This window comes from Camarhynchus parvulus, chromosome 4, assembly GCF_901933205.1.
Source record: "Camarhynchus parvulus chromosome 4, STF_HiC, whole genome shotgun sequence".
In the NCBI taxonomy this organism is placed as follows: Eukaryota; Metazoa; Chordata; class Aves; order Passeriformes; family Thraupidae; genus Camarhynchus; species Camarhynchus parvulus.
In genome coordinates this window covers 22,609,156-22,622,279 of record NC_044574.1, presented here as the reverse complement: position 1 = coordinate 22,622,279, position 13,124 = coordinate 22,609,156, and the positions used below count along the sequence as shown (strand labels likewise).

At 38.6% G+C, this 13,124-nt stretch overlaps 1 protein-coding gene across 1 annotated transcript; it reads right to left on the bottom strand.

Moving 5' to 3' along the window:
• Positions 1 to 10,863: 10,863 nt before the first annotated feature.
• C4H4orf19 (chromosome 4 C4orf19 homolog) lies at positions 10,864 to 12,877 on the bottom strand. The gene is made up of 2 exons (XM_030948297.1): positions 12,810 to 12,877; positions 10,864 to 11,806 (listed from the first exon to the last, which is right to left on the bottom strand). Exons 1-2 carry the CDS (start codon positions 12,839 to 12,841, stop codon positions 10,864 to 10,866), a joined length of 975 nt encoding a protein of 324 aa, XP_030804157.1. The 5' UTR covers positions 12,842 to 12,877.
• Positions 12,878 to 13,124: the final 247 nt, after the last annotated feature.

Genomic DNA, 13,124 nt, shown 5'->3' with positions numbered 1-13,124 from the left:
AAATACTACTTTAGTTTCATATTTACACGAGAAAGACAGGAATCTGTACTTTAACCCAAGCTGGTGTCTTAAATTTAAAATACGAAGATTTTTAACTTTTTATTATATTTGATGCAGAGCTTTTAAAAATACTCAACATTATTCTTAATTTTTTTATAAGGTAAGGAATGAAAAATCACAAATGACAGGAAGTTCTTTGCAGTTGTTTCCTCTCTGCCCGTGTCCGTCTGTGATACTACAATGCTTGATTTGTCCTATTATGTTCTCACAGATGACTGTGATCTGTAAAGAGCATTAAAATGGGTTTTGCTGTATGAATAGTTTGAAGGAGCCTTGAAGCAAATTTTGGCTAGCTGAGATGTGATTATCAGTGTACAATCATGTTTACAGGTTTGGGGTGTTTATTATTTCAGTGCTCCTAGCAGTGTCATGTAGGGTCTGTTTTGAGCTCTGATTTTGAATTTCAGAGGTTGATATACAGCTGTGTTTTATATTGAGAATGTTAAAAAAAGAAAAAAAAGATTTAAAAGTCCTTTCAGGCCTTAATCTTCAGACAGAATTGACACACTGCTGCTGCTGAAGCTTCTGGAAGTTCAACACACTATGTGGGTCTCATTTTCAGGAATTTTTGTTTTGTTCTTTTTTTCTTCTATGTACAAATTCTTTGTAGTATGTGTAGTACGCAGTTTTTATTAGACAATATGTACATACACTGAAATACAAAAGGATTGCTGTATTAAAGTTTGAGAAATTCTGTTATAACTGGACTGACATAGACAAGTCCTCAAAAGAAACACAAAAAAATTATTTCAAATGGATTTTATTTTCTTCACATGGATTAATTCTTGTATTACTTTTCCCCAATGCAGGCACTTCATTTTTAGTGAAGAATTATTCCAAAATTCAGGATCTTACCTTATGCTGCTGTAGCAAAATAGTCCAGGGAGCTACTTCTATGTTTAATAAAATCTGATTTTACTTGTAAAGAGCACAGAGCCCATGTGCAATGTATTTTTGAAACATGGTAAGAATTAAAGCATTTCTTTTTTTTTTTAATCTCTTTATGAAAGTCTCAGTTGAAAGCATGCCATAGTGTACCTGGTTTCTCATTGCCATTTTTTTTCTGAGCTATATCCCTGTTTTTCACATACACAGAAACTTTCACAAAATTGGTACCTTATATGGTCCCTGTACTCCCAGGTGTGTTGTGTGTCACTTGGTGAAAGTGTTACTGCAGCCAGCTGCTCCCGTTCTGGGGGAATGCTGAAGCACAAGTGTTTTCCTGTGTGCTTAAATCTGAAGATGTTGCAGCTATGCACTACCTAGGAATAATCCCAGCCTCCAGTATTCCTGCAGAGGGTGTGTGTACAGCTTGAATTGAGAGCTCTTTTGAGGCTGCTGGAGTTATGGGGCTGCCACTTCCAGTGAGCAGAGCTGAACTGAAAGACACAGAAGAAGGAAATACACACTAAAAGCATGATAAGAAATTACAGAAAAAAAAGGTGCCAGATAGATTTGTTGTCTGGTTGTTTTCTTGGTTATTTCCCCCCCCCCCTACAAATGAATTAGCTTTTACTTAACTGCATACTAATACAAAAATCATGTGGGTTAAAAGGATCCTTTTTATGAGATTAGCCTTGTCTGAAAGAGAGGACATATGGTCTATTCTGGCTTGGTAATGCTGAAAGTGCCTACTGGGTTGGAATGTGAAACTGTCACTCCTAAGGAAATAAGTTTCCTGGCTGTTTAGTGGTCATTGAGGACTTCCAGCTGTGACCTGTAGTATGAAGTGTGGATCAATTTGTATCTATTAATTTAGGGTTTCTGGGCACTTTATTTTCCCTGCTAAGTGACTAATGCTACTGCTAATGGGTAAACAAGGAAAGAGTGGTTAAGTCTTGGCTATCTAGTATTAATGAACAGCATGTAACACTTGGACAAATAAAAATGGATTTAATTTTTTTCTCAGTGTTTAGTGAAATCCTGTGTTTTGGGATTTTGTTTGAGGGAGGCTGGGCTCAAAATACTGGCATCTGAAATTTCCACTTGTTGATTTCTTTTTTTAATTTTAAATACTTTTTTGTAGTGGTAGGGAGCCTGCACTAAGGTGCTGCTGTTTTTTTTACTCAAGCCGTGATTGGATGTTAGCTGTTGTTCTGGATGCTCCCTTTTTCCTCTCTGAGGGGGCTGGCTGATTCTGGAGCTACCATTGCACAGAGCTGGAAAGCACCCTGTCAGCCTTGGAGCTTCCTTCCTGGCAGGTTGACGTCATCTGCTGAGGCAAAACTAATAAAAGGATATGTAGGGCTGGAGCAGGATAAGGAAAAGGAAGCTGAAGTGTTTGAGAAGGTAGGAGTCTGTTCCTTTAACTTTCAAAGAAAAGGTAGGAGACATGCCAGACTTGTAGTGCCGGAAGCAAGATGGTGGCAGAAGCCTTCAAACAGACATTAGTGTCAAGATCTGAAAGCTCTATGCTGTTAGAGTAAACTGCTTCCAAATTATCTGGAGGAAAGCAGTGGGTTGGTGGTGTATTTTGCTATGGAGTTTAGATAAGTGAAGCCAAGTCCCCTGTGGCATGGACTTAGTGCAGATCCAGTTACGTGGGTAGTGCTTGGCCATCTGTCTCTGTATGTCAGGCCTTGTGTGGGTCTGTGTCAGTCTTTAGCTCAGTGCACCTGTTGAAACTGAAACACCTCTTAAATTATATCTAGGCAGCCTCTAGCACTGCAGAGGTGGAGTGTAGCGGCAGCTACAACACAAAGGAGGATGTATTAGCAAACGCATTTTTCTACCAGTGTAACCCCTCAGTTTTAGATGTGTAATGCCTCTGATGCCCCCTTCCCTTGTCTATTTTCAGTCAGTCATCCCAGTCCTGTCCCTTCTGGGCTGCAGAGTTGTTAGAAGTGCAGCAAGACAGACGGGTACTCCACCATTGTGGGGGTGGTCTTGAAATGGGCCAAGGGATTCAGGACACTTTTCGTGGCTGTCAGCATGGAGCAGAACAGCAGAACAACTAACAAATCTAGCTGGTACCTGATGCAGAGGGACAGGTTTGGAGAGACACTGCTGGGGAGGGCAGGTTCAGAGAAGAGGCAGCAATGGGAGTGTGAAAGACTTGGGAAGATAGACTGAAAAATAGTAGTGATAGGGCAGAAGCAGTTGAGATGAACTCTTGTCTCTGAACTGTTCTGAATAATTGATTTTTGTTTTGTGGGTGTCATTAGATATCCAGCTAAATACTCAGGTGATAATATGGTTTGATTTTCATATTGAATAAGATAGTATTTTGAAATTACTGTATTAAAAGTAGTTTTTAACTAGTGGTCTTCAATATTGATTTACAGTAAGAATAATTATCCAATAAAATCAGCAATATTAAGAGAGTCTTAAAATACCCATAAAATTTCTCAAATCTTGTTTTCAAAGGACTCTACACACATATATGCTTAGAGAGACAGGAATGCAATTTTTCTGTCAGGTGCAAGCAGATTTTGTGTAGAGTAACTGAATTTCATACTTGCTGGCAGCAGAGGGAGCTATAAAGCTTTTATTGATAATTTTAAAAAGGTCGGAGTGGGTCAGTGTAAAAAAAGAATTAAACCAAAAAATTTGAAAATGTCCCGATTTAATAGGAGATCTGAGATGCTTCATGGGGCTGGGGCAGAGCTGTGGCTAGTCAGACCCAGCAACTCAGCCCCTCTCCTGCCCTGCAGTGGTGTGGAAGTAGCTGCTGCAGTTATTAAAAGGAACAATGTAAACTTCTCTCTGAGCCAAATTTTTAATCAAAGCAATGAGGAAGAACAGGATCTGTGTGTCGTATGTCAAAACAATAGCAGCGTGCATTGCCTGGTAATTAACACTCGTGCATGAATCTGGAAAAGTAATTCCCAGTCAGGGTGGAGTATTCATATTCTTTTGTAAAGCTTTTGATAATTTGTCTTGCTTTTGATTAATGCTGAATCTCTAGTATGGTTGGTTTTTTTTGCAGATGCTAATTAGATGAGTTTTTTATGTAAGTCTACGTAAGCAGCAGATTAATGAGTAAAAGGTAACCATTATTCTAGCAGAGTATGATGTCTGCTTATTAGATAAACTGTGTCACTTTTACCTACCAAACTGAAATGTGCCATTAAAAATCTGTAATATTTCATCTGTTCTGGAGACTTGTTCCAGAGAAACTTGTACTACTTCTGGCCACAGCAAAATCTCCTTCTGTAGTGCATCTTGTATTGATATCATGGTTCAGCCCCAGGCAGCAGCCAAGCCTCAGGCAGCCATTTGCTCACTCCTGCACCGATTGGATTGGGGAAAGAATTGTAAGGGTAAACACTGGAAAACTCATGGGTTGAGATGAAGACAGATGAAGACAGTTTAGTAGGGAAAGCAGAAGCTGTGCACACAAGCAAAGCAAAGCAAAACAGGGAATTATTCACTGCTTCCCATGGGCAGGCAGGTGTTCAGCTCTCCCCAGGAGGGCAGGGCCCCATCATGTGTAACAGTGACTTGGGAAGGCAAACACCATCACCCCAAACATTTCCCCAGTGGGCATGATATCCTGTGGTGTGGAATCTCCCTTTGGTCAGTCCAGGCCACCTGTCCCAGCTCTGCTCCCTCCCAGTTTCTTTGGCACCTTCTAACTGGTAGAGTATGAGAGAAGAAAAGAGGTGCTTGACTCAGGATAAACATGACTTCCCAAAAAACCAAAACATCAATGTATTGTCAATGCCATTCTTATTCTGAATCCAAACCACTATATTCTGAATCCAAGTACTCTAACAACTACTGAGAAGAAATTAACTCTATCCCAGCTGAAATCAGGACAATTGAAATTAAGGACATTTGCATGGATCATTTTTTTCCCCTGAGGATTTTGTGAAAAAGCTATTCTGAGGAATGCCCCTAAATTATTTAATGCATTATTTTTGGAAGAGAATCTCAAACAAGAACTAAAGAGATGTGAGATGGGAACAACATAAGTTATTAATTCTTGCCCAGATCTCTATGGTTTATCCTCAAATACCTAAATAGAGTTTTAATCTCATTCATTTTGTTCTGTAGTTATCTTGCCTTTGTCACTTACCTTCCTTTCATTTTGCATAAGTCTAGGTGAATTACTTGGTACTGGCTGCAGGTATTAAGAGCAGGGAGGGGATAGGATATATATGATCGCAGATTATTGAAAATCTGGCCATGTTTGAGGTTAAGATGAATAGCTGAGGGTCTTGCTTTCCTCCTCTCTGCTTCTGCACCCTCATAATATTCAAGCTAATCTCTAGCTCTGAGTAAACAGAAGGGAGCTTAATGAGCAAATAAATGACTTAAACTGCTGTCTTCATGTGACATGGTTTTATTGTGGCATTAGTTGAGTACTTAAGTTGTCTTCAACCTGACATAATATTGGGATGCTGTATTTCCTGAAAGGCTTCTGAGCTTTTTTGTTTTGTTAATGAATGAAAGGTTTCTCAGTTATTAGTGTATAGTAATTGAGCCATGAATTAAAGCAAAAACCTGTTAAGTCCTGTTTATAATAATGTCAGTCAAGATTCAGAGCAGAGAATGATGTAACCTTGATTGCTTTGATCACAGTCATTGTGAGGTAACTGCTTAGGATGTGTACTTCAACAATGGAATTAGAAACAAAATCAAGAGAGGTGATGTTTTTCCTGCTTCTTGGAGAGAATCCTGTTTTCCAAACTAAGTTTTACAAGGGAGTATTTATTTTCTCTGATTAAAGGAGAAATAGGTAGGGAGTGGGGGAGTAGCTACATGTAATAAATCCTGTTGTGAAATTGGACTAAACAATTTAAAAAAAGTTAAAATGGCATTTAACAAAAAACACTTAAAAAGTTAATGCTGCTTACGTTAAGGCATTAATTTGCTATAATCTAATTCAATTTTTATTACAGAGTCCAAGATGCACATTTAGATTCTTCAAAACCTTCAACCTTTGAAATGGAAAAAGTCTCAAAGGAGGTGGGATAGAATTAGCAGAAATGGTCAGCAGTAGTACCATTTTAGGGGCAGGCAATGTTTCCGGCCTTCTGTTTACTCAATGAGTTTGGTTCAAGGATTGTCTGAGCTGAAGTTTAGGATTGTGAAGGTTCAAGATGAACGAAAACTCAAAAACAAACCTCCTGGAGATGCCAAGTAAAACTGGTAATGGAGAAGGGAGTCCTAAGACTAATGTCTTGAGCAGTGCATGTGAATGTATGAAATTTGAAAAGCTTGGCCAAGGGAATAAGCTAGGGAGTTTCTGTTTTGATTTAATGATGGTAAGGAAAAAAAGTCTGCCAAGGGCATTGCATGTTGAAAAGACCAATGAAAAAATTTTAATCTGCTTCTAACAATTACTATTAAACATTTTACCATATCTCTGTTCTAAACTGTAGGACAAAATGTCTGGAAAGAAAGTCTTATTAACAGAATTGTTTAAAAATAAATTAGTTTTTAATGTAGAATGACTTTCATAATTTCACTTCTTTGTGTATTCAGCATGTTGAAGAAGTTTTAATACATTTAATTTTGAAGTGATGCTCTTGTGCAATTTAGTGGATTCCAATTTCCATCTACATGCAGGGAAAGATACCAAAATTCCAGAGAAATTATCTATTAAGATCATTGTTTCAGTGTAATTAAAATGTATAATATAGGCATTTGAATAAATACGTGGAATACCATTTACACAGACCTTAGTAAATGTTGGGATATTGTATTCTCATTTAGCAAAATGAGATACATTGGTAAGAATTAATCTTTTGGAAAACTAAATCACATTTAGGAAATTGAAACTGCAAATACAACATAAGACCAAGATCAAGTTTTTAAATTTTATTTCCAAGTCAGTGTTTCTTGTTTCACTCTTGAAATGGTGGTTAAAGTGATATTTTACTTAAACAAGCAAATCTGTAATATCTTTTAGAAAATAAGATTTTCTGTTTCGGAATTTCAATTTTTAATGGGAAGTCTCCATAGCAACAGTTGCCCAAACAATTACCTTTGTTCTTTAAAAGGAGAGGAAACACCTTCATCTGTGGGGTGGGGGAATAGAATGTAAGAAAATAAAGATAGTGCAGAAGATAGTCTCACACCTGAGGAGTTGCAGCTGTACCAATCACCAAAGATTAGGAACAGCCCTGCCCTTAACAGGCCACAGCTGTGTCCAATAAGAAGATGAGTGCTACAAAAGAGTGGGATAGGTGGGTGAGGAGAAAATTGCAGTTTGTTGGCTGTGCTGTGACGGAGAAGAAGTCAGTTCTGCAGGGAGCTGCCCGTGAGAACTCCCCAAGAAGGTATGGAACTTTTGCAATCGGATGACAACATATCTTTGTGGAATTTATCTATTTCCAGGTTTCTGCTTAATTGTTAGAACTTTGTTTGCTGAGTTGAAGAATTCTGCAGTGTCAAGCTTACTTGCAGCAAGTTTACTCTTGCTGCATTTTCTCTAGGAAATAACTTCCTTGAGGGCAGACTGGGCTCTTTTCCATTCCTGTAGTTGTATGTGAAATCTCTGCAGTGATCTAAATATTTTTAATAACCCAGTGAAATCTCTGCAGTGATCTAAATTTTTAAATAATACCTTTTTTTAAATAATCCAATAATCTGAATCTTTTTTATTAACCCAAACCTACTGCCAAATGTGAAGGTGCTAAGCTTAGTCTTCCGCAATGTCTCTTTGCTTTTGAAAGACTGCAAATTCGCTTCAAGTTGTTACTGACTTTGAAGAATAACAAATAAAACAGGAGCTTCCAAGATGCAAAAGCTTTCATAGAAATACCAACTCTTATAATAGTTTCCCATCCTGTTACATGTTTTTTATTGCTACATATGTCTTCACACTTACATATAAAGGATTACATCAGGTACAGAAACATAATAATGATAGATATTGGCCAACCAGCTCCAATATTAATTTATTTGGTATCAAAGGAAAACTGAAGGACTTAAATGATACTTCATAAGTGACCCCTCTGAAACACAGTTGATTGATAGCTGAAGTTTCAGTGTCAGGGTGTCTTAAAATAATATGTAGTTTTTGACAGAAGTCTTAAAATACAGTTTACTCTTGCTTCTAATAGTGTTTTGTTTCTCTGTGATTTTCTGCTTTCTCAAGTTACTGATTTTTTTCTTTCACAATTGCCTGAGCAAAATGGATTCTTCAAGCTGGCAATGTTTGTGTTTATTTGAATCAACATCGGATGGACTGAGTAAGATCTGGTTCTCACATAATTATTTAAAATCTAATTTTTGTGGAGGAAATTGTGTGTGACATTTAAAAATTATTTCTTGAATAAGTGATTCTTTCACATTTATTGTGAAAATTGTACTGTAATCTGAACAAAGCTGAGGATTCCTAACACTCACTGGTGTCATGGTAGGGTTGAAGGTATAAAAACACATGTGTAAATATAAAATGCATACAAATGTTGTTTGTTTTTTTTTTTTTTTTTTTTTTTTTTTTTTTTTTTTAAATTTAAAAACTGCACTGGGACTTTAAACTTAGCAGGTAAAAGAAGTCTGAATGTTGGTGTTACCTCACAGGTTTATTTTATGGAAGCTTTCTACGTGATGTAGGTTTGAGATATGCAGATGCCCAACTTTTTTTTTTCTTTTTTTATTCTCTGAGAGAACCCTGAGCAGTTATTTCCAATGCAGTGAATAGAGTTGCTTTATGCTGGGTTTTGCCTCTTGTATTTGTGACAATGAGAGCTTGGGCTACAAGACGTGCACTGTCTGTGGCTCAGCTGCTCTCCTGCAGAGGGTGACCCATGGTTGCTGGCAGTTCCCCTGGAAGAGTTGATTGGTTTAAGTTAGCTGGGCTCTCCTCTAATATGTTTTAATGCTTGGAGAGCAAGGCGAGAAACTTGCTGTGATTTGCACTTGAAGTTTGAGCTGGAGCTCAGAAAAATTGAAATGAGTGGATATTGAAAAAAATCAGGGAAGTTTTCTGGGGTGTTTGTGGCATTTCTTTCTTTAACTTCTTTTTACTTGAATTGTTTTTCATGGTTCATGTCCTGCTGCCCCAGCCGGGGTGTGGGGCAGCCCCAGCACAGGCATCTTGGGCAAGGCCCGTGGCTGGGCTGGCAGGTCTGACCCTCGGTGGGTGAATGGGCTCCTGGGCCCCTGGCAGGGCAGGGGGAGCCCTGGGCTGGTGGGCAGGGACAGTCAGGACTGGTGGCACTGAGCATAACTCATTATTGGCAATGTGCCGGCACTTCCATTGACTCTCAGAATTGTAGTCTTAGAAAGACAAATGGGTCTGTAAAACTTGTATGCATTCAGGAGAAAGCTTAGAAGGGCCTATTAAAATAGGAAAGTGGTAGAGAAGTCAACAGTACTACAATACTTTAAAACCATATAAAGCTTTTTTATTTCACAGATACAATGTTGTGACTCTTGCCTGTGGCTGGATATAGTTCTCTAGAAGCTGAGACTTGAGGTTGTTTTAATTACTCCCAGGTACTCCTGGGTACCATAAGTGCTCCTAGGTATCCATCCTACTCGTTAATGTTTTGAGAAATCAACATCAGCGTATACTGTAGGCAAATACATTGTTGGTGCTTTTCGTGTATCTAATGAGGGCTATATCTTATTGAACTTCTTAAATGTAACTTTTATATTCAGAAAAAGCATAAAGTACAAAAGCCAACAGATTATTTTTCATATGGTTAAAAAATTTATTAGGAGTTTATAACAAAAACTTGGAAACCACAAAATTTCAGTATAAAATGTTAAGCACTTTCTACTTCAACCATACTTTTCCTGAATTGGCAGCGCCAAATTGGTCTCTACCTCCTTTTTTCCCCTCCCATTAGAAATGCAAGAATGCAACTGTTTTCAGATCTTATTCTTAATCCAGTTTGGAAGCTTGGTCCCTTTTCTGATGTAAATTTAGGTACTACAGCAGAGCGAAGGAGGAGTCCATATTGGCTCCTGCTGTTTTCATATAAATAAAACACATCTTGCTAGGGATGTTTGAGACATAATCTGTTTGAAAACTGTTGTTAAGACAGGTGACATGCACCTGGAAAATTTAGTGGAATTCAGAGGTTTCAGGCTGTCATTTTACAATAGTTTTAATCTATTCAAACTGGTAGGGAATGAGTTTTGATCTCTCTGGCCTCTCTGGCAGTGTGTGTGAAGTTCTAACATGACCTACTTTAGCACATTAAACCAACAGAAATTACCCACTCTCCTGGATTTGGCTGGGCTTCTGCGGTTTTAAGGAACTGAAGCAGCAACACTTGGGGTATCAAACGCAGTTGAGGGAGAGGTGTGTGGGGAAAAATTGTTATCATTCCAGTGCCAGGTGCACATGCACAGATTTAAGCTTAATCCATAATAAAACCATAGCCACAGTAAAATTTGGTCCAAGCTGCCCTGCCTTCCCTGTTTCATGTTTCAGTAGGTCATAGAACTTCGGCTTGTTTATGTAGTTTTTTTCTGCTAATAATGAAAATATGTGGTTTCTAACTCCATGGCTTCAATAGTCCTATTTTAAATAATGGGAGTTTTGTGAACCTGGAACATGCAGTTTGCACAAACCTTCATGAGGAAAAAAAGGAAACACTTGCATGAGTGCAGATGAGATGGGCGTACAACTGAATATTCTGTGTGGAAGAAATGATGCTTTGCCCTCCTGTTTGGGCCAATAGACAAGGGTATTACCATTAGTCAAGGGAGCTCTTCTGTACCTTGGGCAGTAGAAATTAAAAGGCTGTATAAAACAGCTGAAGGGACCCAGGTTTAGTCCCAACTCCTTTTATATAAGCTGTTCATAACAGCTCTCAATGTGTGCTGTATATCTGTTCATGTTGATCCAGAAATGACATCTGGATCTTACCCAGTGTGTTAGAAAGAAACCATCTAGTACTCGTCATCATCTTCCACGTCTTCTCCTGCTGTTGCAGCTTCCAGTGCAGCCAGAGCTGCTGCAACTTCTGCATCTTCCTCCTCAATTCCTCCATTGACATCTTTGTGGTTGGTGTGTGTGGGTGCCTGTGGGACTTTGGTAACAGCCACTGCAGTGATGCTGCCAGTAAGGCTCTCACTCAAACTTGCAGAGTCAGTTTTAAAAGGTTCAATACTGCTCTCTTTCACAGCCCAGGGTGGGATTGCATGAATGTCCTGGTCCTGTATTGCTGAACTACCAGTGTTTTGGTCTGAATGTGTGCAATTGACTGAAAAGCTGTCTTTTTCAACATAGTTCCCAGTTTGATTGCCATTTTGAGGATAATCAATGTCTGGCAGTCTTATGGTATTGTTTTCTGTTTCCAGTATTGAGTTTCCTTTGAGAAAGATGCTGTCTCCTGCAGACTGGGAGTCTGGAATACTGTTAGGCACGTTGCTGGCTGCCTTACTCTGACTGCCTGTCTCTAGGTCAAGCTCTTGTCCAGACCTATTTGACTCGGTGTAAAAGTCTCTGTTGCTGGTTGGAGAAGCCTCTGACTGGCTGGAGGTTCCCTTTTCACTGGATTCTTTCACTGGGCTTGTGTTGGGGTTGAGCATGGAGTGCTGAGCACAGGAGCTGCCACCATTGACTGCAACATCAAGCTTTGCAGCACACTTTACAAGGCCATCCTCTTGAGAATCATTGCCTCTGTGATTCCAGAGAGTTTCTGTTGTACTATTCACTGGATTTTTATTTTCTGTTTTGTTTATCTCATCCTGCTGGAGTTCATTTTTGGGCTCTTCATTTTCACTGTTCTCTCTGAATTTTGATTTATTGCTGCCTTGTTCCTTGTGTTTATAGCTGTTTACTTCATGAATACATCCAGATGATTGTACTTCTTCTGGATCAAAGATATAGCTGGAGTAAGAAAAATGGTAAAGGAAATGTTACTTATGATATTAATATAATTAGTAAAAAAGATTAAGATTAGTAAAAAAGATTCCTTTTTAGGCTGAAGGTCTTGAGGAAGGAGTGTCACTGAACTTTACCTTGGGTCCTGAGAATGAGTTAAACCAAATGGAAATGCTGAATATGGAGGATGTTGGAGAACTGTATGCTACTCATTGCATGTTTCCAGCCTTATTTTTTATTTTCTCTGGGGAGCTGATTAGCCAATGAGTAGTCATAACATGGATTATAAATTAATATATCCTCATACAGTTGCTAAAAATATCTTCCATTTTTTCCTGGTGTTCTTCTTTCAAGTCTTTTGTCCTTTTTTTCCCCCTCCTGAATAATTTTCTTCCTCTCTCTCTATATTTTCCTTGACTTGTCTCTCCCAGGGCCTCTCTTTTCTTTATCTTTCTTTTTTCTCTCATAGTACTGTTTTCTCCCCAGTTCCTTACCTGTTCTACAGAAGTGGCCAAGGGGCAGCAGTAACCCTCAAGTGGGGCTGAAATGTGATCTTTGTAAAGCTAGCTAGTTCTCCTCTCTAGGGAGACTTTTAATATGGGAATTCTTCCCCAGCTAACTACATTTAACAGCTATGATGGAAGCAAGGAACTGTTCATTTCCATTGCTGGAGAGAAGGGAGGATCTGACATAGTGTGAGCTCCTTCCTTGTTCTGCTGAATTGGGGGAAGCCCATGCTACTTAAATTAGAAAAAAATTTACTAAGTAAGAGTTTTCAGTGCAATACAATTCCTTTTGTGGGATAGGAATTATAGAAGTGGACCTTAATTACAGTAAATTAAAAGGACTTTAATAGGAAATCTGTATGCCTATACCTAAAGATGCTGTAGACTTTGAAAAAACTCCGACCTTTTACAGTGGTTAATTAAAGCAATAGGTGTGGGGAGCACAGACACATGGTTTAATGCTGTTCTTTTATTCAGTTTAAGAAACTCTTGTTCTATTGTACCTTTGTATCATTTTGCAGCACCTGCACCCCATCTGGATTTTCCTTAATCTGAAAAGAGAGAAAGGGAGGGCAAGGGAGAGACAGAGTGAGTGAAGCATTATGAAATTAAAATATGAGCAACTGCTTTGAAAATAATGCTCATGTTTAGAAGGGTTTGTTAGCTAAAAACAAAGATGTCTACACAAGCATGGATGGAGTACTGTTCAAGGTCTTTGTAGGTTGTTGTTGTGCATTGGCAATGGTCTTTAATTGGGGAAAAATCTGGGGAGGAATTTAACAATTCTTAGATAGTGATGTTCTTCCAGAATAGTTTCC

What these genes read in the sequence shown, in the direction of transcription:
- C4H4orf19 (XM_030948297.1), bottom strand. Translation starts at nt 12,841, where the DNA reads ATGGGGTGCAGGTGCTGCAAAATGATACAAAG. An exon ending in TGCTGCAAAATGATACAAAG is followed by an intron (nt 11,807 to 12,809) that starts GTACAATAGAAC and finishes TTCTTACTCCAG; the next exon opens with CTATATCTTTGATCCAGAAG.